Raw genomic sequence first — 26,968 nt, 5'->3', positions numbered from 1 at the left:
TTGTGGACCGAATTTTTCGAGTGTGAGCGAGGGAGCTGAGCAATCTCAGAAATACACCATTTTGATCTCCCCAGCAGTCAGTTCCCTTGCTCAATGAGCTGAATACTGACATAATGCTGGTCCTCGGCCACTAATATTTTGGCAGTTCTCTTGATCTCGCGACCTAAGCACTCCCATTGCCTTGCCCCCAACAAGAAGCCGAAACAAGTTCATTGTATCAAGTTTCAAACGAAAAGTCAACCTCCGTTAAAGGTCTTCGTCGTCCTACGTGTGTTCTCGTTTTTGTGCTAATGTGCTATAAGCATTGTAGTATTTTTTTCCTATGGATTTTTTTTTTTCATAGAGTCTAACCTCTGTTGTTTTTTTTCTTCCAATAACTGCCCGATAATATAATGTCTTATCCTTACATCCTTACATCCGTCACCAGGACGGTCGCACTCATTCGGGTGCTTTTGTGTAATGTAGGGACATTTTTATGACATGAATGAAACAACTTAAACCCGATTATCTGGTTCAGGCTTTTCTGTAATAAATGTTTTGGGGATAATTTGACCCTGCATGTTCTCTGTTTAAAGGTGATACTACAATAAGTGCTATATATATATAGCATGGAAATATTATCAGTCTTAGCAAATATGCAGCAGACCTTCAAATGCATCTTCTTGGCGGTGTCAACTGTAGAATAGAAACCATGTTTGTACTGCACAAAAATATGGACACCAAAATTAAAGAATAATATTATATTGTGTTTTATATATATATAAGGTTGCATGTACAGTTGCTGCTCCCTTAAAAAGTATTAAACTTCAGTCTTAACATTTCCAGAACGTCTACTGAAACCCAGAACTGAGGTATGACATTATACTTCATCATTGTACTGTACAAAAAAAGGGAAATAGTTCACTGAATTTGATATGATACGACTGGCAGTAAAATAAGTCTTTATCTAAACAAACATATCTCAGAGTACAGCATCCTTTCGAAATAACAGTGAAACCAGAAACGGAAATATTTTGAGGAAGTGAATGAGGGCATACAAACCCTTAATACAATTTTGTTTTCTAATAAAAATAAAATAATCGAGCCCTCGCATTATTTAAAGAATAAAACTGCGTGTAGACACGCGAGCACAGAATTTAAACAATCAAAAAAAGTGAGGATAGGGGCACACAGAAAGGGGAAAGCTGAAATCGTGGAACTCGGAAATTAAAACAGTGTTTAAGAAAATGGCCGTCCTTGTGGGAGGTAACAGGTGAAATGTAACTTTAAATTGGAAAGTATATATAAAAATAAAATAAAAGATATGTATAATGCATGACAGCGGAAACCGACCTTTTCCTCTTCTTTTTCTCACATACACATCCCCCTCCCCCCACCATCTCCGCGTCATACGTCGCATTCCCCCTCCCTGAAAAAGGCGGCGTCTTTGATGTCACGTGCTCCGCTCTTTGAAGTTATCGCGCGGCAAACACCAGCATGACAGAGACGGCATCGGGCAAGGCGCGGAGCCGTCCAAAGCTGACATGCTGATGTTACTGCACGGAATTAGGCGTCTAAACTGCATGGGCTTTTCCCTAATAGCTTCCTGTAGAAAGAGTTTTCCCTGCCTAATATCGGTCCACTGACGTCATTGTTCTTCCTTCCTCCCTCTCCAACCCCTCGCCCAACCCTCAATCCCCCGACCTCGTCACGCAGGCGTTTTCCACTTTGTTGGGTGGTCATTTTCCGTGCGACCGACTTCAAAGTCCGCTGTGTATGAAAAGACCATTTCCTGTGCTTCGTAGCACTTGATGATAAAGTAAATTTCTGTTTGTTTGCGGGGAGGAGTTGCATCTGGCACGTGAAGTCACCTTTGCATGCACGTGATGTGTTTGGAGAAAGAAAAAGGTGTTTAATGATTACTTACTCCACATCAGAGACAACGAACAGGAAGGAAGAGGCGCGAAAAATCGGTTTGAGGGGTGGGAGGGGAAGCTAAGCAAAAATACTCACATCCGTGATGTAGGTAAGTTATTGTGGGGCTAACAAGCATGGTTCACTAAACTAGTTGGATGCTGATGTTCAAGAAACGTTAAGACTCGATCATACTGCCACCCCTCCCACTTTCTCCCTAAAAAGATATAATTGAGGAGAGTATGATAAGACTACATTCACAGGCCATAGCACAGTCTTATACTCAATAATTCCGAAATAATTCTACATTTAAGAACATCTTAGTATCGTTGCGGACAGGATAATAAAAATGCCATAAAGATGATCAAAGAGAAAAAGAATGATGCTGCTGCTGCTGGTGATGATGATGATGCCGAATCACTTCTTTTCTTCTAGCATATCCGAAGAAAGGTAATTCAAAAAGTACCCAAACGGGAAAGAGCGATATAAACTTTCTGAGCAGCTGAAGTACACCTTCCGGTCAAAGACTCGTGATGCTGGGAATGATCACCCCTGAACAAACAAGCACCGAGACGCGATCTGCTTGTGTACATTCCCTCCTTACCACCCAGATTCAGCAAAGGCCCCGAAGCAGTTGCGCAGGTAGCACAAAGGTGAAAGACGGGCCAGGACTTCCTTTGATGCTGGATATGGTGATGAAGGTGGAAGTCGATAGCCTACGTGTGTATGAGTTGGCTTTGTCACTTCTGGCGCGCCGGGTCGCACGCGGAATTTGAACCCCCTTTTAACCCCTTTCGACAGCAACTGCTTCATATTTCTTTCCGACTTGTCGCTAAGCGAAAGTTGTGTATCGTGTAGCATTTGGTATGAGCAGGACATAAAGATGCTTTTGAGACAAAAGAATGTCCGTCGTGTTCACTGCATTCAGCGAGGTGGAACCCGTCTTCATCATTGCCATGTATGAGCAGACATCGCGCGAATAGAGGAAAATATCTTTGGATTCCTCCGCTATACACCAGAGGCTTCTGAGATGGATACCTGTCTGAGCTTTTGAAGAATAAATTAACAAAATATCGATTGCAGCTACCTTGTAAACAGCGATCAAAGCGCGATCGCGCGCACACACATATTCTCTCTCTTTCACTCTCACACATGCAGTGTGCAGCAATGTCCGCTGGGTTTTTTAGTAAAGACAGAGTAAATAATAGATATCTATTCTATCTGGTAAAGATGAAGAAGAATGTGAGCCTGGTCATCGTTCTCTTGATCTTGTGTATGGCTCACATACAAATCCGTGCCCTTTGACCCTGACCCAGTAGTCAGGTCTGCTAGTGCAGCGAGGATTGAGAGATAATGAGTTCAGATCTCATATCAGGGCCCACCCCGTTGCTCTGTGGATACCACACCTGTTTCCGAGTTCTCTCACTCACCCCATCCCTTCTGTCATCCTTTTTTCAAAACTCTCACTTGCGAAATTACCTATAGGTGACAACCAACCAACCCACCCATCAGCAGTAGTGTAATAATAATAATAAAAAAAATACTGCCGTGGGGTGTCATGATCTATCTCACAGGTTGGAGGTTAATGAGTGCGATCTTACGTTAAATTAGGATCAAAAAGAAGAAGAAAAAAAAAGTAATCGAAATCTCATAGGTATGTCTTCAGTCCCTCTCTCTCTCCTCCAGATCTTACGTTATTTTTTAATGCCCTCGCAAGGAAGCGTTCACTTTACATCATAGACGGCTAATTTTTTTTTTCCTTCCTTCCTGCTGCCGGACCGGAGGCTGGCAAGGCCGGTGGGGTTGCCCACCCTTCCCACACGTGCTGCCAACGCAAAGGCCGAAAGCTTAGTGTCCATTGGCTGCTCCACCTGGAAGAGATGCACGTGCGACGAGCAGCACTCGCTCTGCCAGCACGCGCCCGCCAAGAGGGAGGCGGCGGGTTAATTGGATTACTGTCAGCCCTCTGGCGGGCCTGTGATACCTGACATCAAAGGCCGGGAGCCGACACTCCCTCGCGCCCATGTCTTAGCACGCTATTTAGCGCGCGCCCTGCCGGCCTGGCATCGTCTTGGGCAGCGAAAGCACGGGAAGGTCTTCCAGCGACGACAGCAGTCAGCAAGTGAGTACAGGGGCCCCGCGTAGTCTGCTGATAAATATTATTCCAGAACGCCCTGCAACCGTTTCGCTCGCCAGCGAAGAAGACAGACACTGCGACATAGCTACCCTGAAGTTCCCTCCGAGTTGCCATCTGTGCACGGAGGCGCCCTCTCCCACGAGATGTTTTAAATGTGTCGGGGATTGATGTCCGCTTACGTTCCTCCGGATCCCAAGCTGCTCCCTCGTTGGTATTGTTGTATCGAGAGATGTATCGCATGACATCGATATAGGTAGATCCATGGATACATGAGCAGCAGGACAGTTATGAGTGCACCACTGCACCACACAGAAACTTTCACACTAGCCAGCAGAGGAGATCGGTGGTGGACATGAAAGCACTAGAGAGTGGAATGACGCTGGAGGAACAAAAGCAGGTCAACTCGAACTCAGATTTTACCATATAATTATGGTGGGTGTGTGTGTGTGCATTTTTTTTTTTTGTATTGGCGGTTATATTCAACAAAAATACAAAAGTAGTAATGTTCTTGAGACACAGAGGTCTTTTAAAGGTATGTAGATAAATGAGTACATGTATATAGCATTAATATTTTTTAAAAAAAAGTGTACGCCTTCAGAGCTCGTCATCAATTAAAAAAAAAAAAACCCAAATATTTACATTCATCCACTCAGAATAACAAATGATAATATCTGATCCGTAACTTATCCACCCAATAATACATGATATCAGCTTCTGCGAGTCTCACTAATTAAGATAAAAGTGTATGGACAGAGGTCTTTCTTCTACCAAGCCCCATCATCTTGCACGTCAGCCTTCGTCACTCGGATTCTCTGATAACACATCTTCTCAGAACGGTGACTTCACTGGTACCCTGTCCTGACCATTAGTACCCTCATTATATTATTACTGCTCACACATCCACTCCTCCAACAATAGTTAATATTAGGAATTTTTTTAAAACCCTGTTTTAACCCTATAACAGCTGTTCTCAGCACTGTACCACCATGCTACTCTCTGGCTGTAGATGGAGACAACTAGTCACCAAGAAGGTCTTCACATCATCTGCAACATCACTCTTGACGACAACTAACAAAATGTACCGTGAGTGTGCGCGCGCCTCTGATAATTGTTGTTAGAAGGAGGGTTTAAGAGTGAATGAAGTAATTGTGTGAGTTGGATCCGACTTGTTTACTTTACTGCTCGAAATGACACTTTCCGTTAGTTCACTGGCTGTTCTACCCGTTTCCGTTTTCAGTAAATGTAACACGTTCGGTCCGACGAATGCAAGGTTCATTGAATCCCCTGTTTGAGCAGGTAGCATGCCCTCCTGACGCCACAGGTGTAGCGGGAAGGGGATTATCACCAGACCATGACGAGCAGGCGGGGTCTGGTCGTCACCTACCCATGGCTGCCTGCTGTGTGCGAGAGAGAGGGGTGGGGAGGGAGCATACCTACGCTTGTGAGCGAGTGCGTGTGTGTGCGTCTCTCTCTAACGGGCGCGAATCAAGGGCGAGGACAAGGGAGGCAATCCTTGTATTGAGGCCCATAACAAGGGGAGGGAAGGAGGCCGGGCTGTACTTGCAAGGGGGCGGGCACTTGGGGCGCAACACGCCGGCGATGGAATGTAGCGGGCGGGTCAAGCTGCCAAGTAGCAGACGATCTCAATTTTACGGCCGGCGCAGTCGTGTGTAACCCCCCATCCCACTCTCCCCCCCACCAACAGCCGGGAGGTCACTCAAACATGCTGAGTCTTCAAGAGAATCCTCCCGACCAGCCCCAAGGCTGGCTCACCTTAGCTCTACTAACGAGAGGTTATCTAATAAGAAAATTAGCCACACGGAAACCAGTCCCCGTCTGGGGCGAGGCGCGAGTCCACAAAGAGTTGATTTATAGCTCGCTACGGTCACGTGACGCGCTCAAGCCAATGGGATTGCAGGAACCGCCGCTGCCGGCGTCTTTGAGGCCCGAAATCCAATTATTTGTGTGTGTAAATGCGCTTGAAGGCGATTACTTCCCCGCCCCGGCCCACCCTCCGGAATAACAAGCCATAATCAGTGCTATTATGCGTGTCAACAAACTCGTCTTAAGAAGCATATGGACAGAAAGGATTTAATTTCCTTTTAAACCCCGCCGCCTATTGACTGTAATTGGCTGGCGGTGAACTTCAAAGGGGTAATATGGGCACCCGATTGGAGGGCGGCAGATCTGAGGCCCCAAGACGTGCGTTAAGTGCAGGAGCCTATTCAAAGACGAAACTGTAGAAATTACAGAGCGAGGCTCGAGAAGGGGGAAGTCGGTCGACGAAATACACACAGGAGCGAGCTAGAGGGAAAGGAGGAAGGAAGGAAGACTGTAGCGCTTAGTGCAGTAGATGCGCGCGAGGGGTGTCCGTGTCATGAACTGCTCAGCCCAACCCGACTTCCACTGCCGGGTACATTTCGAGCTCTTCTGGCTTGCCGGGTACCCAGTCTCAGCTCTCACCCTAAGGTGAGCAAAGAGGAAGAGAGACGTTGCTTGTCAACCGAATGAGAGCCTTGCAGATGAAAGTTCTTCGAGGTTGAGGTTCTTGGATTTTTTGGAACTCTGACTGGTGCGTACTCCCCTCTCCCTCCATAACGACTCTTTTTCTGAGAAGACTGTGTGGGAGACTCAGGGTGGCTCTTATTTCCACTGTGCGGTGGGATTTTGTTGTTGTTTATTCCTTCATCAAACCTCTCGACCGCAGGATCTCGTCTCATCGCCTGGAATTCTGGCTTCAGGGGGTCTCACGTTGTAACGAGTGGTGTCCCTCCGGGACATCGGCTACCGTGCTCAGCGTCTGAGCGCGTGCTTTGCGCGTGAAACATTTAGACGGACAGGCGGAGGGATCCGCCCACTAGACACCTGACTTGTCTTTACCCGGCGAGCGGGCGACACCGACGGCTGGGGGGAGGGTAGGTGTGGGATGCTGAAGCATGATCCACGAAAGCGCCCGGCGCACCATCAGCAGCTCGAGTGACGAGAGGTCATACACAGGTTCGAGTCCATTCTTGCCGAGCGAACACCTTGACTGGTCAGTGATGCGAAGCTGAGAGCAAAGTGTCTTGTGAAGGAAGCGACTTACCTGGAGATTAAAAGCCCATACCTGGTGGACATGGCTGCGTGCACCGCACTGCCCCAGTACCAAGGTCTTCCCCATCACATGTCACAGGTGAGTTGATTTTAATTATTTATTTTTTTTTTTTTAAATTTTATTAAATTGTTTCTCACCTTGTAAGGACCAGTTTATTGGGGCTTAGTGTTAGACCATTGGGTTTGTGTTCGCTTCTTCCGTCGTTCATTGATCCATTAATTATGGCCATTAACATGCTCCCGGGACTATTGATCCTCTGTTAATTGTAATATTATGACCATTAGTATGCTCCTAGGACTACTGAAAGCATCTGACCACATGCTACTCAAACTGTTAGTGTGATCAAACTGTGTGAACTTACAGTATTCTGCTTCTATTTCTAAACTAAATAGTATTATTTTTAAGGGAGGGGGGGGTCTACATTTCTTTCATTTTTGTACAATTAGAGGTGAATACTGTAGCCCAGCATATATTTTATTTACGATAATAAATGACTTCTCCGTATTAGCCATACCATTTGATACATGAGAACACGAGCAGTAAGAAGAAATATCGGCGGAAGAAGCGAAGGAGGAGACCTAACTACTAGTTAATCCCAGTGTAGGTTCTTGGGCCCAAGTTACCTGTAAATGTAGTTTGCGAACGAAGGACCTACTGACCACCTGACCATCATTACTGCTGGAAAAAGATGCCCATGTCTAAATGTCATTAATGGTGGGTGTCTCACAAAGGCTTACAGATGTTAGACAGGGAGTATTTCATCTCACTGATGTAGGATTCCTTTGATGATGTTTCAGTCATGTTTTCCTGCTACATAACTAATGCTGATTAAATGCTAGCTGTGGTCAGAATGCGATCAGTGCAACATTTTGGTTAAGAGGAATAATAATAATAATAATAATAATAATAATAATAATAATAATAATCATCATCATCATCATCATTCTGCCCTGTTCATGGCAATAGAGTGCCACAATTGAGTTAATTGTGACATAGAGAAGTCTTAATTATCACCGAGCATCTTGTTTGTGTTTTGTCAATATTTATAATGCTAAAATTGCTTACACATTTTTAATTGTGTACCAAGAATTGTTTTGGTCTTTGTATTTGGAAGTTAAAATTATTTTTACATAAACCTTACGGTCATTAAGCAGCAGGAGTATCTGGACACAGAGCAGGTAAGGACAGAGATTCCGTTCCGCTTTAGGTCTGAAGTTCTAACATAAAAAGCATGCCAAAATTAATCAGCAATTGATTGAAACTTGCCCCCAAATTGGCTGATTGGAGGCAGTTAAAGAACTGCACCTGTGGGGATCTGGCAGGACTGGTATAGAGAGAGGGGGATGGGCTGGTAGGAAGAACAGGGCATCATTCAGCATTCTCTTTCATCGCCCCACAGAGCCTTTATTCCTAAGCCTGTGTGTTGAGCTCCTCCAGGTAGACAAAGTCTTCAGCGATGACCACTGCCAAATATTTCCTCCCAGTTAAGTCATTCCGGTCTGGATCACTGTCCCCTCCCACACACATTCCCCCTCAAGGGTCAGCCGAGACTTCAGTCGTGGAACATAGAAATAAAGGAAAGAAGAGGGGGACAAATTCTCTTGTTGCTCGGCATATGAGACTACACGCACGGTACATAGATACATAGATACAGTTCACAACCTCCGACCCTGTGTCACGACAGGAGCGCTTTCCGTGTCTTTTTGAAAAGGAATGTTTACAACTGTTACTGAACTGTTTCCTTGTTTGTTTGTTTTTTTCTACTCAACATTTACTGAGAGTGTTGCTGGCGTGAAGTTCTTGCCGAGATTTTTTTAAAAAACACTGTCCGACTTTCCCTCCCTGGGAGTTGATGTTGAGGGCCGCAGTAAATGTACATAGGGATGTGGAAGACAAGAGCGCTGCAGCTGCTGTAGAAGAAGAATCGGAGTAACTTGTAATTTTATCGTCGTGATAGAGGGTGGAATGTGTAAGCGAGGAGTAAACAACAGTCCGTCACTCATCACGAAAAATGAATGTTAATGTGTGTATATATGTAAGAGACCGTGCACAACACTGTGTGTGCGGGTGTTTTAACTACACTCAATTTATTTATTATATATTGTCTTTAGTGTTGCTCATTAGACGGAGGAAAATTTCTGTTCTAGCCTCGTGCCTGTGACAAATAATAAATATGGATTGATAGACTGATTTATACTTTGCTTCATGACTAGCTTTCCTGTACCCTACCCCGGGTACTGTGTCGATAACTGACCCTCATGCATAGAGTAGTATGCGTTACGAACCTTCATCACCCGTGTTCTGTGCCAAGAGAAATTAGCGTGCAAGAGATAGTTATTAGAGCCAAAAACCCTGACCTTCTAGTATATCCATCTCACCCTCCGCCGCCAACAACAACAACAACAACAACAACAACAACAACAACAACAACAACAACAACAACAACAACAACAAACCCTTAATTACCGAGATCCGAAAAATGAAAGAGCTAATAAACTCTATCTCTGCAACTTCGTCTCGCCCATTCGTTTGTCTGTTTGTTTGTTTGTGGAGGGTCGGCAGTCAGGAGTAGATGACTGGGTTCTTTGCCAACCTACGCCGCATGGCGACATTGTGACTCGGCGGTTTGGCAAACTCCACAGTTTGTTTAGTTTTAGTGATGTGAGCGCCGCCAGCGGCCTGTCCGGATGACAGAGACAAGTTGACAGGCCGGCAGTCGCTGACCCTCAGTGGGACACACTAAACAGGGCAGATAGGTGGACAACACTTCGTACACCAACAGGGAGGATATAGTGTAGTGACCATAACACTACCCTGTGCACCAGTAATTAACCTGTAATTAGGATTAGCAATAAGGTATTCGAAAAGGATTTGGATTGGCACCGGCGCGTTACGATTCGGTTAAGAGGATTAAATAGGTAAATTTAATCAGGAGTAAAATTATTCGCGAGAAAAGACACAGTCCATTCCGAAGAGATATTGGAAGACATGGGTTAGGCAAGTAAAAATACAATATTTGTAACATTTAGTCGACTCCCCATTTCACTCAGTGAGATACAGTCCATGCAAACTGATCAGGAATGAGCTATATAATTTTTTTACTAAGAAAAACAGGATGCAAGCATTTAAGGGAAATGTTTTGAGAATAATTATATATTCTTTTGCTACTCCTATAATGATGAAAGGTAAATGATAGCTGTGTATAAGGTTCCAGATGTCTAGCACTGTGATGCCAAGATGTTTGTAAAGAGATATAACAGGGTGGTGCCAGAATCTCTTATAGAGGTAGAGAGATAATTATAATTAAATTCCTGTTTGCTGAATGTCTGTTAGCGGAGGTGCACCTACTCTTAAATAAGGCAGTTCTCTCTCTCAACATTTAAAACTTTATAAATGTCAATATTTTACTCGTGCCTGAAAATTCTTTCGTGTAGCCACATACCGGATTACCGAAACGGGATCATCTAACTTTCAGCAAAATATTTGTCTCGTATAAATATTTAAACCACTCGAGAAAGCGACAGTTTGTATGGAATTGAATGTGATATAAACATTGCCAACAGTCACTCACGAGCTTCTCTGTACAGTCCTTCCTTTCTTTTTCTGGAATCCAACAACAGCGACAACACAGTCGACGAAAGATAAGATGAAAACAGCAGCACTTGCTCAGGCTGTGGCGGACGAATTATTTGGCGTTCATCTAATTTCAATCAGAGACAAAGAAAATTTTGGAAACAGCTTTTTTTTAAAAAAAAGTCTCCCCTCTTCTTATATTTTTTTCCTTTTTTTTTTTTTTTTTTTTACTCAGATTGTCTGGTTTTAGTTATGTATAAGTATGTGAAAAATCTGTTAAATAACCAAAAAGAAAGTATTTAATCCTCGTCATAAAAACCATGAAGTAAAAAGTGAAAGTAGGACAAAGAATAATCTCTTTAAAAACATAATTTTGGGAAATATTGTAGCTTAAATAATACTTCTTTGACTTCTTGAAGGAAGGTGGTTGACTGTTAATTTTCTTTAAAAATTATCCTTCCTCATGGACGCTCTGTGATGTATATGTATATGTATATGTATATGTATATGTATATGTAATCCTCATTTACTTGCCTTCACTCAGATGTGTCCAGAGGAAATATTAGTGACATGTAAACACCTTAGATACATGTAATAATGAAGTTCCAGTAACTGTGCAGCAACAAAAACAAATTTAGGAAATAACACATTTGTATGAAGTCTATAGATGTTTGCTTATTCCCTCCTCAACCTGCCTGCTCCATCTCCACTCCCCCAACTTTAACGGCCACTCCTGGAGAATGCTTGCAGTATTATTTCTACTGGACTTGAATGTCTGCAATTTTCAAGTGTGTTTTTACCCCTGATGTCCCTTTCTAAAGTATCTTGCTTCTTTTCTTCTTCCTTTTTTTTTTTTTTTTTGTCCTGCCCTCCTCATTATTGTCTTTTGCTGACACGGGTTATAAATGTCGCCCTCATCACATCCTATTCCTCCGTGTATCGACGGCTACTGGTATTTTCATGGTTTCTGCAAAATTCCTCATTTTATTGGCCATGTTGGCTTACTGCAAAACTGCACCTGCACTTCAAAGAGTTTCTTTGCTCAAGTTTTTGCCGTTTGGTGTTAACGAAACGGGATTTTATAACTCCTCGGATATTTCCCATGTCTCCAGTAAATCTTAATGATTAAACCACTTGAGAAAGCGATAATCGTGTAAGTTGGCGGGGGAGTAGGGGTGTGTGTGTGAGAGAGACTATTAACACATAGTAAATGTTTTAAATGAATCAAGGGTAGATATTTCATTAATTATATTTAGTAGAGGAAATTGTAAAGATATCATTTTATCTTTAAAACGAGCATTCTGGAACTATTTTCACTTCGACCCTGTCAACTTGTGATCGTGATGACAAGTACAAACTGTACTTTAATTTTTTTTAACCATGTCATTTTTCTCAATTTTTTGGACAAACTCACATCTGTGAAAAGAAGGCGTTCGCAGAATTTTATATTCGAGACTTTTTACCCCGGGTGACATTAGAGAATGTTATTTTTGTTTCTAACAATCAACACACATGATAAATGCTTCAATATTTTGGCTTCCTATAAAAATTTATGAAAGAAGAAATTCCGATAATCAACTTTCTTGCAACAATAACTATAAAAATAATTTTATTTAAAGTTTGAAACGAGTTACCTGGGGAGGATTAAAAAATCAGTTTCATTTGTTTAATGATTTCTTCAGTTGTTTAATTTCTGGATCATGTCTAATACCCTCATCTGTAGCTTCACATACAATTCTAGTAGTTAAAATAAAAATTCAGAATTCGTTAATTAATAATTGAAGCGTCTCGTTTCGAGTAAATTATTGTTCGTCATTTGACTCAAGGAAATGAGTCTACCATCTCAAAACATTTACAGTAGACTTACAGTTGACTTTAGAATTTCATGACTAGCTGAAATATGTGATTTTGTTTCTTTTTTGGTCAGTTGTCTTTTTGTTCCACTGATATGTCTGTATTGTTTTCTCCCGCTATTCCTGCAATATCGCTTGGTTGTTCAATTCACCAGTTGTAGTTTCTTAATTAATTAATTAGTTTACACGACCCGTCATACCTAATTTGTTTCAGAACTGGTGAGGTCTGAGTCGGAAAATTAAAGGACCTTGTCTTGTAGTTCACTAGTGTCACTAAACAGCAACATATTGTCTGCCTCGTTAGCGGCCATTGACACTAATTTCTCTGTCATTTAGTCTGATTATTGACATGACACTAATTTCTCTGTCATTTAGTCTGATTATTGACATTGACACTAATTTCTCTGTCATTTAGTCTGATTAGTGGTTGCCTTGGCTGTTCTCAACCATCAATGCTGTTGATCGCATTATTATAATTTATTGTCGGGATTGGTTATATCACTTCGAGTTCAAATTAAAAGACGTGAAAAAGTTTTTTGCACGTCCTCCTTTCTTGGTTCTTTCAGCTTCTCCTGGTTGTTGTTTATTTATTTGAAATTATATAGTTCTGACATAATCGCAAAAGCGCTGAAGCCTGTTCATGATTCTTCTTGCCTTTGATCCCTATTTCTATTTTTCCTTCTTCAACGACGACATCGCATAATGACAAGACGGCGCTTTATGATGATAAGACGACACCACGTGATGACAGATAACATCATCTGACGACCAGACGACACCACTTAATAATAATGCGACACCATATGATGACTAGACGACACCACATGATGACAGATAACATCATCTGACGACCAGGCGACACCACTTAATAATAAGGCGACAACATATGATGACTAGACGACACCACGTGATGACAAGGATCTGATCCACAAGACATCTGATTTTCTGATGTTCTATGAACTAACCTGCTGCAAATTCTCTGTCAGGGCAGCTTTGGATAGAATCTTGTTAGCATTGAGTCTGACCGCTTGTTAAAAAGAAAAGAAAAGATGAAGGTAGTTGTGTCGGCACATGACCAGCTATGTATATAGATACAAATCGTCTAATGTCTTTACGAATGAAAGCGTCAGTGCAAAATCATTTTTATCTCATTATCTACCGCTTGCAAACGAAGTTCTTTATATTTACAAAGGAATTTTCTTTACCTTTAATTGTAAAACGTATTTAATAAAAGTTTATCTGGGCTGAAAGTTCTCTTTAGGCGATGGCTGTGAGTTAATGGCTCCAACACATTTAGAGATCACACACACACACCTATACTAGATGTCACATCCAAAGAAATGTGTATCGGAGCCGAGATGCGAACTCCTGACACCCGAATCTCAGTCGTGGTGACAGATGACTTAGCTACCGCGCCACAACCTGCCCCATGTCTACACATCCACACAGTCCACTACATCAGTCCACAGTGAAATGTCGAGACATACAGACACAGATAGTTCTGGAAGTTTAGCCCTTGGTCTCGCTTGTCACAATACTTCTGGAAGTGTTCCTTCCCTCACTTCATCTGAGCGAAATTATCGCTAGTTAGGAGCAGGTTTCTGTCAAATAAACCACCCGGAGAGTATGGTGGATAAGAGCAAACAGGTAACAGAAGACTGCTGTTACTGTAAAGGTCCCGCTTATTTCTCCTAGCATCTTGCGAGGGTTCTTAGGAATTGTTCTAGGATCCCTTCATCTTCTTGAGTTGAAGAGGATGGGTAGGCAGGTGTCAGGAAGAGGATCAAGGTGTTCTCCAACATTAACACGTTCGGTATGTTTCTGGTAGTTTTCAGTCACTACATGGGATGGCAAAAGAAAGAGAAAAAGTCGTTCGGATTATATAATATTATACAACAAGTATTGACTCATCTTATCGACACTTTCACGGAAAATTCTAGAGGCCGGGGTCTGCCTACTTTGGGGGTAAAGATTCATGTTCTAAGGCTAAGACGGGCATCGGCAATACATGGCCTTAAGTCTCCTCTCCACGGGGTGGACATCTCTGTAACTTATGGAACTTTACATAATTATTATGATGCAGAATGTTCCTAACTTTGCGGCTACACTTTGCGAAATGAGTTTTCCTCTTGGGAAGATTTCGCGCTGAAAACATTTGTTGACACAATAATTCATATTCGAAGCACATCTTCGATAAATTCTGATATTTTCCCCCAGAATAATACTGAAAAGGATCATATAACAATAAACACATTGCCGTTAAGTGCACAGTATGTTCGTGCCTTTCTTTTGCAAGGTACCAGCAATATAAGCCATGAAACAGCGACAGACTAAGCGTAAGCACGCAAAATAAACAAACAAACAAACGAACGAACGCAGACACCTAACAAATAAACCAACAACAAAATAAACGTAACCACTCAACCAATGAAGCAAACATAAACAAAACAGTCAAACACATGGGTACTTTGTGTATCCGGATTATGCTTTAGGAACACGGGATTTTATTTTACTAGATTTTTATTTCTTTTAAACTGAAAAAAGACAGAAAATGTCTCGCAAAATTATCTTATTTCGTAGGACAGGTGGTAGTGGTGGTGGTGGTTGTGGTGGTGGTTGAAGGGGAGAAGGGGGCGGAGGTGTAAAAAGCAGTCAGTTCCACGCATCAGTTGAACATTATATGGACTCCATAGGTCCTACAATAAAATAAGTGTAGCGGAGATGGGAAGAACATACAGACAGTCGAAAAGTAATAATTTAAAAATGTTTGTTTCTTTACCACAAGGTTCACTTACTTAAATTCAGAGGTAGACAAAGTACTGGACAGCGTCAATAATAGGCTTTCAGATAATATTTTGTCGACATTTATTTTAATTTTTTTATTGCTTTAGATGTTATGTTTGACTGAATTAGAATTATCTTTTAGTACTGTGAAAGCCGGGGAATTTCTTATCATCTCTTATAAATTTTATTTGATTTGATCTTAATTTGAGCAAAAATTAGCAAAGTAGCTGATCCGAAGAATTAAGGAATAATAACATTTTCAAGAAAAGGGTTGCTTAAAATGGAAGAGAGATTTTTTAAGAAGTGCATCTTAAGTGCGAATTAAGTTAGAGTGTGAATGAAACCTCCCCATCTCCCCGCTTGTCAATAAATATTTCTTCGATGAAACAGACCACTAAGAACAGTGATTTAAACACTTTCCTGAATAATTATTTTATGCTTTTTTAAAAACTGAATCCATCTGCATACATAAATGAAATAAAGTGGTAGGAGCTATAAATGAAATTATTCTTACTACCCCACCTCTTTCAAACATCCAGAAGAGAGAAGAAAGAGAAAGAAAACCAACCCCCTGACACAAGTAAAAGCAAGGATGGAATGGGGAATAGCACTTGTCTGTCTTTCGAGACCTCATGGTTCTTTGCTGCTCGGATTTATTTATTTCTGAAACATTTTCGGGGCACATGTTTCAACATATTGTTATTATTAGACGGGTAGTTGGGGTCAAACAGGAAACTGTAAAAATGTTTACGGAGTTTATATTGTCAAACATTAAGAACAGTATTTGAACATTAAATTATGCAAGACGTAATTTAATTCTAAAACATAAAACATTTGAAATTCTCTATGCTGCATATTCTTGAACTTATTTCATTTTTTAAATGGTTAAATCCCCCGTCTCCACCAACGCGGTTGACATAATTACACATATTTAGCCTAATATTCTCCTAGTAACATTATGACAAACACGATGACAAGTTAACAGGTAAAAGTCTCATTGGGGACAAACAAACTGACAAACGTCTCAAAGGGGTCAAACAAGACAAGTTGACAAGTAGATGTCTCACTGTGGGTGAACAAGTGTCTCACCGTGAGTAAACAAGACAAGTGGACGAGTAGATATCTCACTGGGTGAATAAGTGTCTCACCGTGAGTAAACAAGACAAGCTGACCAGTAGATGTCTCACTGGGTGAACTAGACTAGTAAGTGTCTCACCGAGAGTAAACAAGATAAGTTGACGAGTAAAATCTTAATGTGGGTGAACAAGACAAGTGTCTCACCATGAGTAAACGAGACAAGTTGACAAGTAGATGTCTCACTGTGGGTAAACTAGACTGGTAAGTGTCTCACCGAGAGTAAACAAGACAAGTTGACGAGTAGATGTCTCACTATGGGTGAGCAAGACAAGTAAGTGTCTCACCGTGAGTAAACAAGACAAGCTGACAAGTTAAAGTCTCACTGTGATTAAGCAAGACAAGTTTCAAGTATAAGTCTCACCCTGATTAAACAAGTTGTCAAATAAAGTCTCAGTGGGGTCAAACAAGACAAGTACACACATTCTTGCGGTTAATGCAAGATGGCAGGTAGCCGGTAGCTAGGTACAGACATAGGGCAACATGTTCACTTCATAACTTGCTTGTAACCACGACCGATGTCCAAACCTCTAACCTAAACTGGATGCAATCCTCTCTCCATGTATCCCACTGTTAGCCTCCTTTTTCAAATTTCTTCAGCACACAGTCTCTCTCTCCCCCCCACACACACATATGCATGCACACACATGCACACACACACACCTCTCTATACATGCTTGAGACCAGAGCTATCTCACGGCTTACCTGAAACAGAATTCACATCCGTTTTCACGTGAAACCGAGAATGAGTCATTGCAAACAAGATCAAAGGCGCCGGTCAAACAGTGCACCTTGTCACTACCTGCAAACTCTTGTGAGAGACCGGAGGTAGCGTGGTCGGGGGAAGTGGAGGAAAAAGAGGCAGGGAGGGAGCCTTGTGTGAAAGATAGACACTCATAGCCTGGAGACGAAAACCCACCCCTTCTGATCTTGGAGACTTCAAAGGGGCGGCGACTCTAATAAGTTGTTACACGTGTGTTTTCTACACTTTTGCAAAAAAAAAAAAAAAAAAAAAAAAAAAAAAAAAGAGAGAGAGAAGGAGAGAAGCGCTAGGTTTTGCTGGGTGCAAGCTCGTGGAGGTACACAGTTGAGGGAGTTTGCATTCAAAGCACAGCAAGAGATACTGTAAGGGTTTAGACAATCCGAGTCGGAAAAACAAGCCCCAGAACAAGAGGCTGCGTCCCTGGGGGCAAGTTCTTCAATAAAAGAATTAATTTTCGCCACTCGGAGGGCCAGCCTTCACTCGTCTCGGTCGGGGGTCACGCAGGTGTGGACACTGTCTCCTGCCTACGCTCCCCCGACACGCATGCGTCAAGATACAGACGAAATCCTGTCACGGGACCACGACCGCTTTCAGGACATGTCCTTTATTCACAATTCCTTTCACGCGGTCGTCTTAAATAAAATGATAACAAATCGTTGTGATAACTACATTGCCAATTCTTTGATTTGCCCCGAAGCTGAAATATTTTTTTTTTATTTTTTTCTTTCTGTCAGTCTGGCTGTACTTTCGTCTTTCTTTCTCCCTGGAAGACAGCCTTGTGACCTTTGGCTCTGAAAGTTGATGACCTATCTATGTTAGAGGTGTACGAGTGTACTGAATATTTAAGCTGGTCAGCTGATTATAGTAACCGGCAAGAGTTGGATAGTCAAGCTAACTGCAGGCTAACATGTATATCTGTAAACTAAACCGCTTATTAAATATTAGCAGTTTAATGCTAGCTTCATGGTTAGCGACTCGCAGTCTGGCGGGGTGCTGCACTTCCGGTCCCTCCAACCCACCTCAACCTGCGATCTTTGTTCGTTTGTCCCATCGTCATAGTCATCGCCATGTCGTCCTCTTGTGCGCCACCTACAGGTGATCGTTTCCTGTGATATCCTCAGTTTTCCTTCTTCCGTTCGCAATTTTTTTGTTCTCTCCTTCTCTTTGTCTGAAGAAGGGGTAGGAACGATGTGTTGAGACCATTGACAGGATATTACTGTTGAGACCGACTGGCTGCAATGTCATCAACGCGACTCGCGCTTCCATCTTTTCGTCAGATCAATTAATACTGCAAGAAATAATAATAATTTTAAAAAAATCAAACGGCCTGCAGGAGACTGCAGGAGATCGAACCTAATCCTATCAGCCATCGATGGGCGTTGCGCGCTGCACTGGCAAGTTCCTTTTCCTCCCTTCACACCCCCTCCCCCACCACCACCATCTACCCCACCCCACCCCATCACACTTCCCCCATTTCCCTCCTCTACGGAGTGAGTAACCCTCTTGAAACAAAGAACTGCGCACTTGCTTCCGGATCATTCATCGATTATTTATCATCATCGTAGATCATCGATAATCGATTAGACCAGGCAATGAGACAGCTGCCGACGACAGTAGAGTTACAAGGACCGGCGACCTTTCATATGACATGGACCATGAATAACGGTTATTCTCCTGTCGAGCCATCTCTCTGTTCGTTTGTCTGTCTCGAGCGTGTGTTCCTTTTTTTCTTCTTCTTTCTTTTTTACTCGTTAATGGAAACCTGTCATTCGGAAGGTTTTCTAAAGGAAGCGCATTGCGATCTGACTAATGTCGATCTTTTTGATGCAACCGATCAAACGTTTGCATTGGAAACGGATATTTTAGAGAGAACAATACAATTGTACAACAGAAAAAAATTGTGAAAGAATATACTTGTAGGTTTCTGAGCTGGAGTATCGACAAAAGCAATTCGCCATCTGCCCGAGCCAGCGGGGCCGACCCGATCTATTAGCCGGTACCCGCTGGCACGGGAGGTAAGGTGTTGCGAGGTGTGCAGCGGTGACATCAAAGGGAATGGATTTACAGCGCCAGCAAGGTGCAGACTGACCGGTCGATGTGTAAATCACCTTCGCTGCCGCCGTTCCTTTGAGGTGCCGCGTGGCTTGCACCGCCTCTCCGACACCTGCCAGTACCTGGGTCCTTCACAGAGAGAAGAGGCTCTTAGTAAGAGAGCCGACATGTTGTTTGATGTTCCTCACCGGGGAGGGACGGTGGGGGACGTTGCAGTCCCCCACTGGACGGAATTCAATCAGATTTGTCTGGTGGTTTAAAAGTATTTTTCTGTTGTTGTTTTTCTTTTCTTCTTTCGATTAAGATACATTTCTAAGCTAGGGCAGGCGAATCTCTTTGATATTCTTCGCCCCTCATCTCTCTTTCGCATGCGAACGCGTGCGCGTTAATAAAATCAGACAGGCAGATATCCGATCAAAGACATGGAGACAGGAAAGCAGTGAAGTGGGTGTGGATAAACCTAGTGATACTCAACATTCAGGGTTGATCGAACGAGCAGAGTTGAATGTAAAGTATCCGGACAGAGAGCCACAGTTAGATATTGTGTAAAGAGACGAATCGTCCCGGACTCGAAACTGGTCGGGGCAGTCAAAGATTCTTAATTAAAAAAACTGATCAACCACAAACTGGTTTTGTGGTGGTGGGAATTCCAGTTTCTTGTTCTTAATTCGCCGAAAGTGAATGCTGATGCATCGAAGAGAGGAGCTACCCCACGCGTGAAGGATGGTGTAGACGACTTTTTTCTCGAGCCGCCTTCCTGTTTACTTTAGAGAGAAAACGAAAAGGAACCGCCAGACAAAAGCTCGACTGCTCTTCGTCCTCCGTAGACACGAGAATGGAGCTTGCCACGTGTCTGTCAGGGCCTTGCACTGTAGGTTTTGTTACAACTATTTCATTTCTTTCATATTTTTATTTATCTTTTATTGTGCGTATTTATTTAGACTGACATATATCTTTATTTTGTTACTGTCATTTTATGGCACTTTTATCACTCTTGAGAAATACTGTCACACTTTTGTCACTATTTCACATACTTTCTTTGTCTCTTTTGACACAAGAGATCCACACGATGTCTGGTAGGATAGATAAGAAGTAAAAGCTTATTACAAACCTTCTTCAAGACCTAGTTCGTTGGTCGGAATGGAGGTCTTCCTTGTTTGTAACCAAACTGGGATCGACGATGATCGCCTGAACTAGGTTCAGACCTGAAGTATCATTTAATTAAGATACAGCTTTATGTTTCCTCTTATACACAGTCACACATCATTTGAAAATGTTTAAAACCATGGTTTGATTACCAGTGACATACTTTGAATGCAATGAAGGTTTATTTCGTCACAATACTTTCTACAACTGGCAGTTTTTTTTCTGATCTTTCGTTTCAGAATTTCATGGCCGGTAAACAGAGGTTTCCAGTCATCTGCACGTCGCCCACCCGTATACCCGCCTTGACGGAAGCGAGAAGACCTCTTCCTACGTTCCTGCCTGTGTCTTCCGGGTGGACAGCCAGAAACCCGCATCCAGCCTCGCTCGAACATCCGCTATCGGAAATCAACCTAAACAATGGCGCATGCGTGACTCCCTCTCAACACGCCCTTCCGGTGGGCATCAGCGCAGCAGGAGCGCCCACTATCGGCAACCCTGGAGGCCACGGGAGGTCACCCCCGACTGCCCTGGAGTACGAAATGTACCAGGCTCGTCTCCTGCAGCAGAACCTGCTGGCCGCCGGTAGGGCCCTCCTGCCCCACTCCCCCCTCAGCGTGGGAGTGCAGACCCAGCATCCAGCCCCCGGCCTCCCATCCCCCACGGGACCTCGCCACCCGAATCCGATCTCCCCGCACGTGCAGCAGTCAAAGCAGTTGTCCCCACCACCGGCCACCGAAGCGGAGGTGTCATGGTGGAGCGTCCACTCCCCCGTGGGGGCCAGCCTGTCTCCGGACGGCCTGCAGATGCATCCCCATCACCATCATCCCCACCACCACCATCACCACCACCACCCATCTCCCCATCTCCTCTTCCCACCCACGTCTGCCACTGCTGTGCGCGCGCACCCAAGACTTCCGGGGCATGCAGGTCACCAAGGCACTCCTAGCGCAGCGGAGCTTCGCCTGGCGCAGCTCTTCCCGGGGTTCAAACCTCCTCCGATGGCGCCCACCAGACGCTGCCGTCGCTGCCGCTGCCCCAACTGTCAGAATGCCAGCGCCGGCGGAAGCGGAAGTCCTGGCAAACGGAAGCAGCATGTCTGCCACGTCAGCGGCTGCGGCAAGGTGTACGGCAAGACATCTCACCTGAAAGCCCATCTGCGCTGGCACGCCGGCGAGCGGCCCTTCGTCTGCAACTGGCTCTTCTGTGGCAAGAGCTTCACGCGCTCGGACGAGCTGCAGCGCCACCTACGCACGCACACGGGGGAGAAGCGGTTTGCCTGCACGGAGTGCGGCAAGAGGTTCATGCGCTCGGACCATCTGTCCAAGCACATCAAAACCCACGAAGGCCGCGGCAAGGCCGCAGTCAGGACCAAATCTCCGGGTCCCTCCCACCTGGCGGAGGTGGACGACGAACGGGAGGGATCCTCTGGGCGGGGATTTCCTGCTGCCGCCACCGATTTCTGCGACGACGATGACGAAGATGATGATATCGATGTCGATGGCGATGTCGAGTCGGACGTCTCGGACACCATCGACCTCGAAGGCCTTGACGAGAACGAGGCAGAAGTTCGTTGATTCCGGGACATCACCGGTGATGTTGCACAACCCAAGCTACTTTGAAAAAAAAAAGGGTGTGATATACAATCATGTTTAAGGTTGAAGCAAATGTTTGTGTGGTCGCAGATGTTGCTGAACATACCCATCATCCACTTGAAAGAAACTTGTGTCTCATGTTTGGTTTTGATTATAAGGTTGAAGTGAAGGAGATGTGGTTGCAGATGTTGATGAATAGACTCAGCTACTACTTGAGGGATACTTGTGTCTCATGTTTAATTTGATTAACATGTTAAAGCAAAGCTTTGTGGTAGCAGATGTCGCTGAACAAGCCAACTATTTGAAAAGAAAGTGCGTCTCGTATTATCTTATGATTACAAATGCAGGTGTTCTTTGTCACAGGAGTAACACGACTAAGAAGTGAAGAAGTGGAAGAAGTGATGCTATTTTTTTTCAGGATATTAAATTCCAAGTTACCAATAATTCGACTACATTTTTGATGTTTTAGACAAGCCTCTTTAGCAAAGAATATCACCAGCTTCTGGCATAACCTTTGACCTAAACTAAAACCTCGTCACAAGTCTTTCTTGTCGTGTTAAGCGCAACTCACGAATTTGTGGGGGGAAAAAAATGGAAGAACATTTCGCAGGAGTGTTTTGCAGAACAAACCGTGACAAAAGTCAAAGGAACATGTACATAACTCATCTTCTATCTCGAAGTCTGTGATACAGAGCCCCGGTCATTGATAACAAGATGTCGTCGGTGTCGCTTCCCGACAAGTTGCTGTTGCTCGTCACCCTGTCACGTGTTCCATTATCAGGGCGCCAAGAGAGAAATTCGTCCCATGCAGGACCCCAGTGTCAAAAAAGAACAGATTAAAAGCTCAAAAATGAGAATAATAAATAAAAGAGTGCAGAAAATTATTGAATGAAAATATAGTTTGAATATAGAATTTTCAGAAGTCATACACAATGAATGGATGATAATACAATATCATAGAGTTTTGTGACTACATTAGTGATTAAAAACTCCTTGTCACAAGCTGTGGGGACCCTGTAAAAGATGGATTTCACTCTGTCCCAGAAACTTTGCTGAGAATTGGGGCCTTAACCTGTCCAGTAAGTGAAATTGCACAAACAGTGCAAATATCTTCATCGAGCACACAGGGAAATCATTTTCTTCATTATTTTTATTGTGTGGAGACGCAATAGTTTATTGAAATATAGTTTGTTAATTATTTTAAAGTTAATGAATTTATATCCTTGCCAAGAATCTTTTATTCTTTCAGTTAATGTTATAAACTTATAAAGTATACGCTTCATTGCATGTTATGCGAGGTATATATTTTTAGTGTGTGTGTGCGTGTGTGCGTGTGTGCGCGTGCGTTAGTTGATGTCCACATAAACATATGTATGCTTATAAAATCCTCTCAGGTCTTCCTGGCTCAGGGGTAAATAAAAATAAATAATACAATTAAGTGGAAATGTTAATTAAGATTTGTTATCTAACATTTCGAATGAGAAACAGATTGATCATTATTCGATGAAAAATTACACGAATTTTTTTCCAGGTAAAGAAACAGTTCATGACCGCAACATTAGCATATCTGATTTTTTAGAATCGGTGAATTTTTTTTGTTACACATTCGTATTGTTTTCTGAGATGGAGATCGAGCGCGAATAAAATAAGGCTTGTTTTCCCGAAGTCAAGGGTAAATTATCAAATTTTATTGCTGTTTTCCGAGAACACAAAGTTTGTTACCATCCTGTTTACATTCTTGTGGTGTGTAAGTATAATACATTCATTTAAAGATCTGTCTCAGTAATTCGTGCGACAGGCATTAACATCAGATTAAAATATTAAACAGATATGACGGTTCGTTTTCATACTTTATCACCTGTTCACTATAGATTGCTGGAAACATACTAGAAACCAACTCTAGATAGTATTTCGTTAATTATTGATGGCTGCGTTGGTGAATGAACAACGAAGGTTGGAGAAAAAGAATTTCAAAGAAAAAAAAAATGCGATCCGTTTGAGTTAGTGTTATTGATGTGAACTCAGCTCACGCAGCGCTGCTTCTATGTTTCTGAGAAAAAAACTCTCGGAACTTGCAGACTTATAGAGTTTTGTTTTATGGAAAGAAAAGTACCTAGTGAAATATTAATCCCACACTCAGTTTGCATTTCTCAATGCCCTCAAAATGATTGCTTGGTAACGAGCGCGAGAAAGGCTGTGCATAGTCATGCATGTCCAAGTGTCGGAAAATCATTTTTGTTAAATTTTATCACTGACAATTACCTGTATCACTATTCATTTATTTCATGACTGCGTTAGCAAAAATTGAACAATACAAAATATCGGCCACTGACCTCATATATATATATTCATTGATGTAAAGAACCAGCCAATTCAGAAAACCTAATGACAAGACGCAAGTTGTTCTGAATTTTTTTTAAAAAGGTGATTGTTGAAATAAAATGGTTTGTATACAGCGATGATTCAGTTCAGTGTTGATTTTATTTAATATTAAACCAGTGTTTAGTAGAAGAGAGATGACTTGGCATGCATGCTCAGTGCGGGTACAGCGCCTACGAGCTTGTCGTCAACCGAGTTGAAGAGAAGAGAGACGACGAGGGCAAGGACAGATCTTCAAGTCCGTCCAAAGAATGGCGGCGACCAAAGGTCCCGTGGCAGATGAGCGCGCGCTGCCAACAGCGCATGAAATAACCCCAGCGGCAGGCGACCTCCTCGTCTTCAGATCCGCTTGATGTAGGATCATGGCAAAAAGGATCAGCAGCCAAGCAGGAAACGCAGCTTACTGATTGGACAGTTGAGACACGTGATGTGAATATGTGCTCCGCGGTAACTGAAAACCCTGGGCGTGATTCGTTCTTTTTTGTCGGGGAAAACGAGAAATACATCCGATTTTATTCATTTATATGTGTGTGTGTATGATTGAGGAATACATTCGATTTTACTCATGTGTGTGTGTGAGCGCGTGCACGAGAGAGAAACAAAAAAAAAAAAAAAAGAAGAAGGAGATGTGGAAGGGGAGATGAAAGAAAAAGGATCGATTAGACAGGCGATCAGTAGGATAGAACAAGAGAGGGTTTTTTTTTTTCGTAAAGAGTTCACATCAAATCGGAGGACTTGCCAAACTATGGCCGCATCTGTCAAGGAATATGATGCTCATTTACATTTCAACGGATTCTCTTCGCATCGACGGACATGTTCCATGTGACGTCACTTAATATGTTCGTTCGCCCACAACACACTCACTCCCACGCACGCACACACTCACGCACACAAACTTTTACGAACTTGGGGGCCTTGTTTAAAGCCTGGAGTGCATCAAGCACTCACCACCTTCCTCACTTGATTAAATTCTCAGAAAACGCGCAGATGTTGCCGCTTGCTGTAAGATGCAGCCTCAGATGTGTGCACGCCAAGCCTGACGACATCGGAAAGGCGGGGGGATGGGTCTAGGGGAGGGGATGAGGCCAGCAGTTGCGAGTCTTGGAGGAAGGAGGCGGGGGTAGGGCGGTGTGGTGCCTTGAAGTCAGGGCAAGTCGAGGGCCGGTGCGTAACCGCCGACATCAAAGGGGGGCCGGGCAGGGCCTTGAGGTGCACGGGCCCACGTGCAGCACGGCAGCCGCGGGACACGCGCACTGGTTGCCTTGGTGACGGCGTGAGGCGGCTGCACGTGCAATACATCCCTTCTGCGCTCCTGTGTTTTCGTTGCTGTCCTGGTTGCCATAACGAACCTCGTGAAAGTGTGTCCACACAGCTTGTCTTTATTATTTTTGTGCGCATTTCGAGAGGAGAGGTATGTCTGATGGGGGTGGGGAGGGAGCGTGTGAAGGATGGAGGAGCAGGAAAGGCACCTGGAAGCTTGTAAGGGAAGTAAGTGATTGCAGGACGTGTTGGTGCAGTCCATTATGATGATGTCACGATGGCCGTTAGGAGGTGTCACCGCAGACACTACAAGACACTACAAGACTTGTTCAAGAACAACTTCTCTGTTTGTGATCCTTCAGACTTCTTCATCCCCCTCTGAACACCCGTACCACCCTCTGAACACCCCTACCACCCTCTGAACACCCCTACCATCCTCTGAACACCCCTACCATCCTCTGAAAGTAGAAGGTCGGTGAGGTCTTAACGATCTTAGGCTGCACACGTGGTCTCGGGTTTGTCACAGACCACAAAATATCACTAAGGGCGATGACCTGGTTACGAATCCTACTATTCCCTCAATACTTATGGCATCTACACGATACAACTATTGTTGCAATGCACCATATGCAGTGCACATATGTAGCACATGTGTGGTCTTCGGAAGTGTGAAAGACATAAAAGTAGGGAAGAAAAGAAAGTAAGGCCTTGGTGCCGGTGAGATCAAGTAAAACTCTCAAGTTATGAAACACTTCACAACCGACATTTGGACGAATGTGTTTTAATTTGAAATATATATACTTACATTCACATCATTTAACACACTCTTAGAACTTACATTCTTTTTTGTCATGAAATTATTTACAAAATATCATTATTTTTACACCCGAAAAGGAGCCACCTTCGTACATGTTTATATTGCTGCAATTTGTCAGGGTTTGTTGCATGCTTTACTTCGGATTGTTTAAAGAACATGGTAAAATTTGAGGTTATCTATGATATTCAACGGATATTGTGATTTTGACCCCATTATTCAGTTCTTATGAACTCTTCTTTATATATATATATCTCGATGCGTATTACTAGTGAACAAAACATCAAGTTCTCACCACCAAGTTTTCAAAGAAATGTTACCTTCTTAGTAAAATTTAAAAAAAGGGGAAAATACGAAAGTGTGCGTGGGCGTATATTTTAATGATGTATTCTCTTCAAACTCGAAAGAGGGAGTAAAAAATTCAATTATTGATGAACATCATGATGATGATGAGTTAACAACTTTGAGTTTATTTTCGTCTTGGACTCGGTTTA

The 26,968-nt window shown here is 43.1% G+C and overlaps 1 protein-coding gene across 2 annotated transcripts; it reads left to right on the top strand.

Annotated features, from left to right (window-relative positions):
- The first annotated feature begins 5,342 nt into the window (after nt 1–5,342).
- LOC112555577 (transcription factor Sp5-like) lies at nt 5,343–26,671 on the top strand. Of its 2 annotated transcripts, none has more exons than XM_025224043.1 (2): nt 5,343–7,202; nt 20,669–26,669. In XM_025224043.1, exons 1-2 carry the CDS (start codon nt 7,146–7,148, stop codon nt 22,001–22,003), a joined length of 1,392 nt encoding a protein of 463 aa, XP_025079828.1. In that variant the 5' UTR covers nt 5,343–7,145; the 3' UTR covers nt 22,004–26,669. The 2 variants fall into 2 exon arrangements, with proteins under 2 accessions (XP_025079828.1, XP_025079912.1); XM_025224127.1 differs by lacking the exon at nt 5,343–7,202 and adding an exon at nt 19,742–20,154 and having other exon boundaries at nt 20,669–26,671.
- Nucleotides 26,672–26,968: the final 297 nt, after the last annotated feature.

Source organism: Pomacea canaliculata, linkage group LG1 (genome assembly GCF_003073045.1).
Source record: "Pomacea canaliculata isolate SZHN2017 linkage group LG1, ASM307304v1, whole genome shotgun sequence".
NCBI classification, from domain to species: domain Eukaryota; kingdom Metazoa; phylum Mollusca; class Gastropoda; order Architaenioglossa; family Ampullariidae; genus Pomacea; species Pomacea canaliculata.
Note: the sequence above shows the minus strand (reverse complement) of the source record. Positions and strands in the feature narration are given on the sequence as shown.

Bases quoted from the DNA above. Each gene is read 5' to 3' on its own strand.
- LOC112555577 (XM_025224043.1), top strand. From the start codon at position 7,146: ATGGCTGCGTGCACCGCACTGCCCCAGTACCAAGGTCTTCCCCATCAC. The intron at 7,203-20,668 runs GTGAGTTGATTT...CTTTCGTTTCAG, and splicing joins TTCCCCATCACATGTCACAG to AATTTCATGGCCGGTAAACA.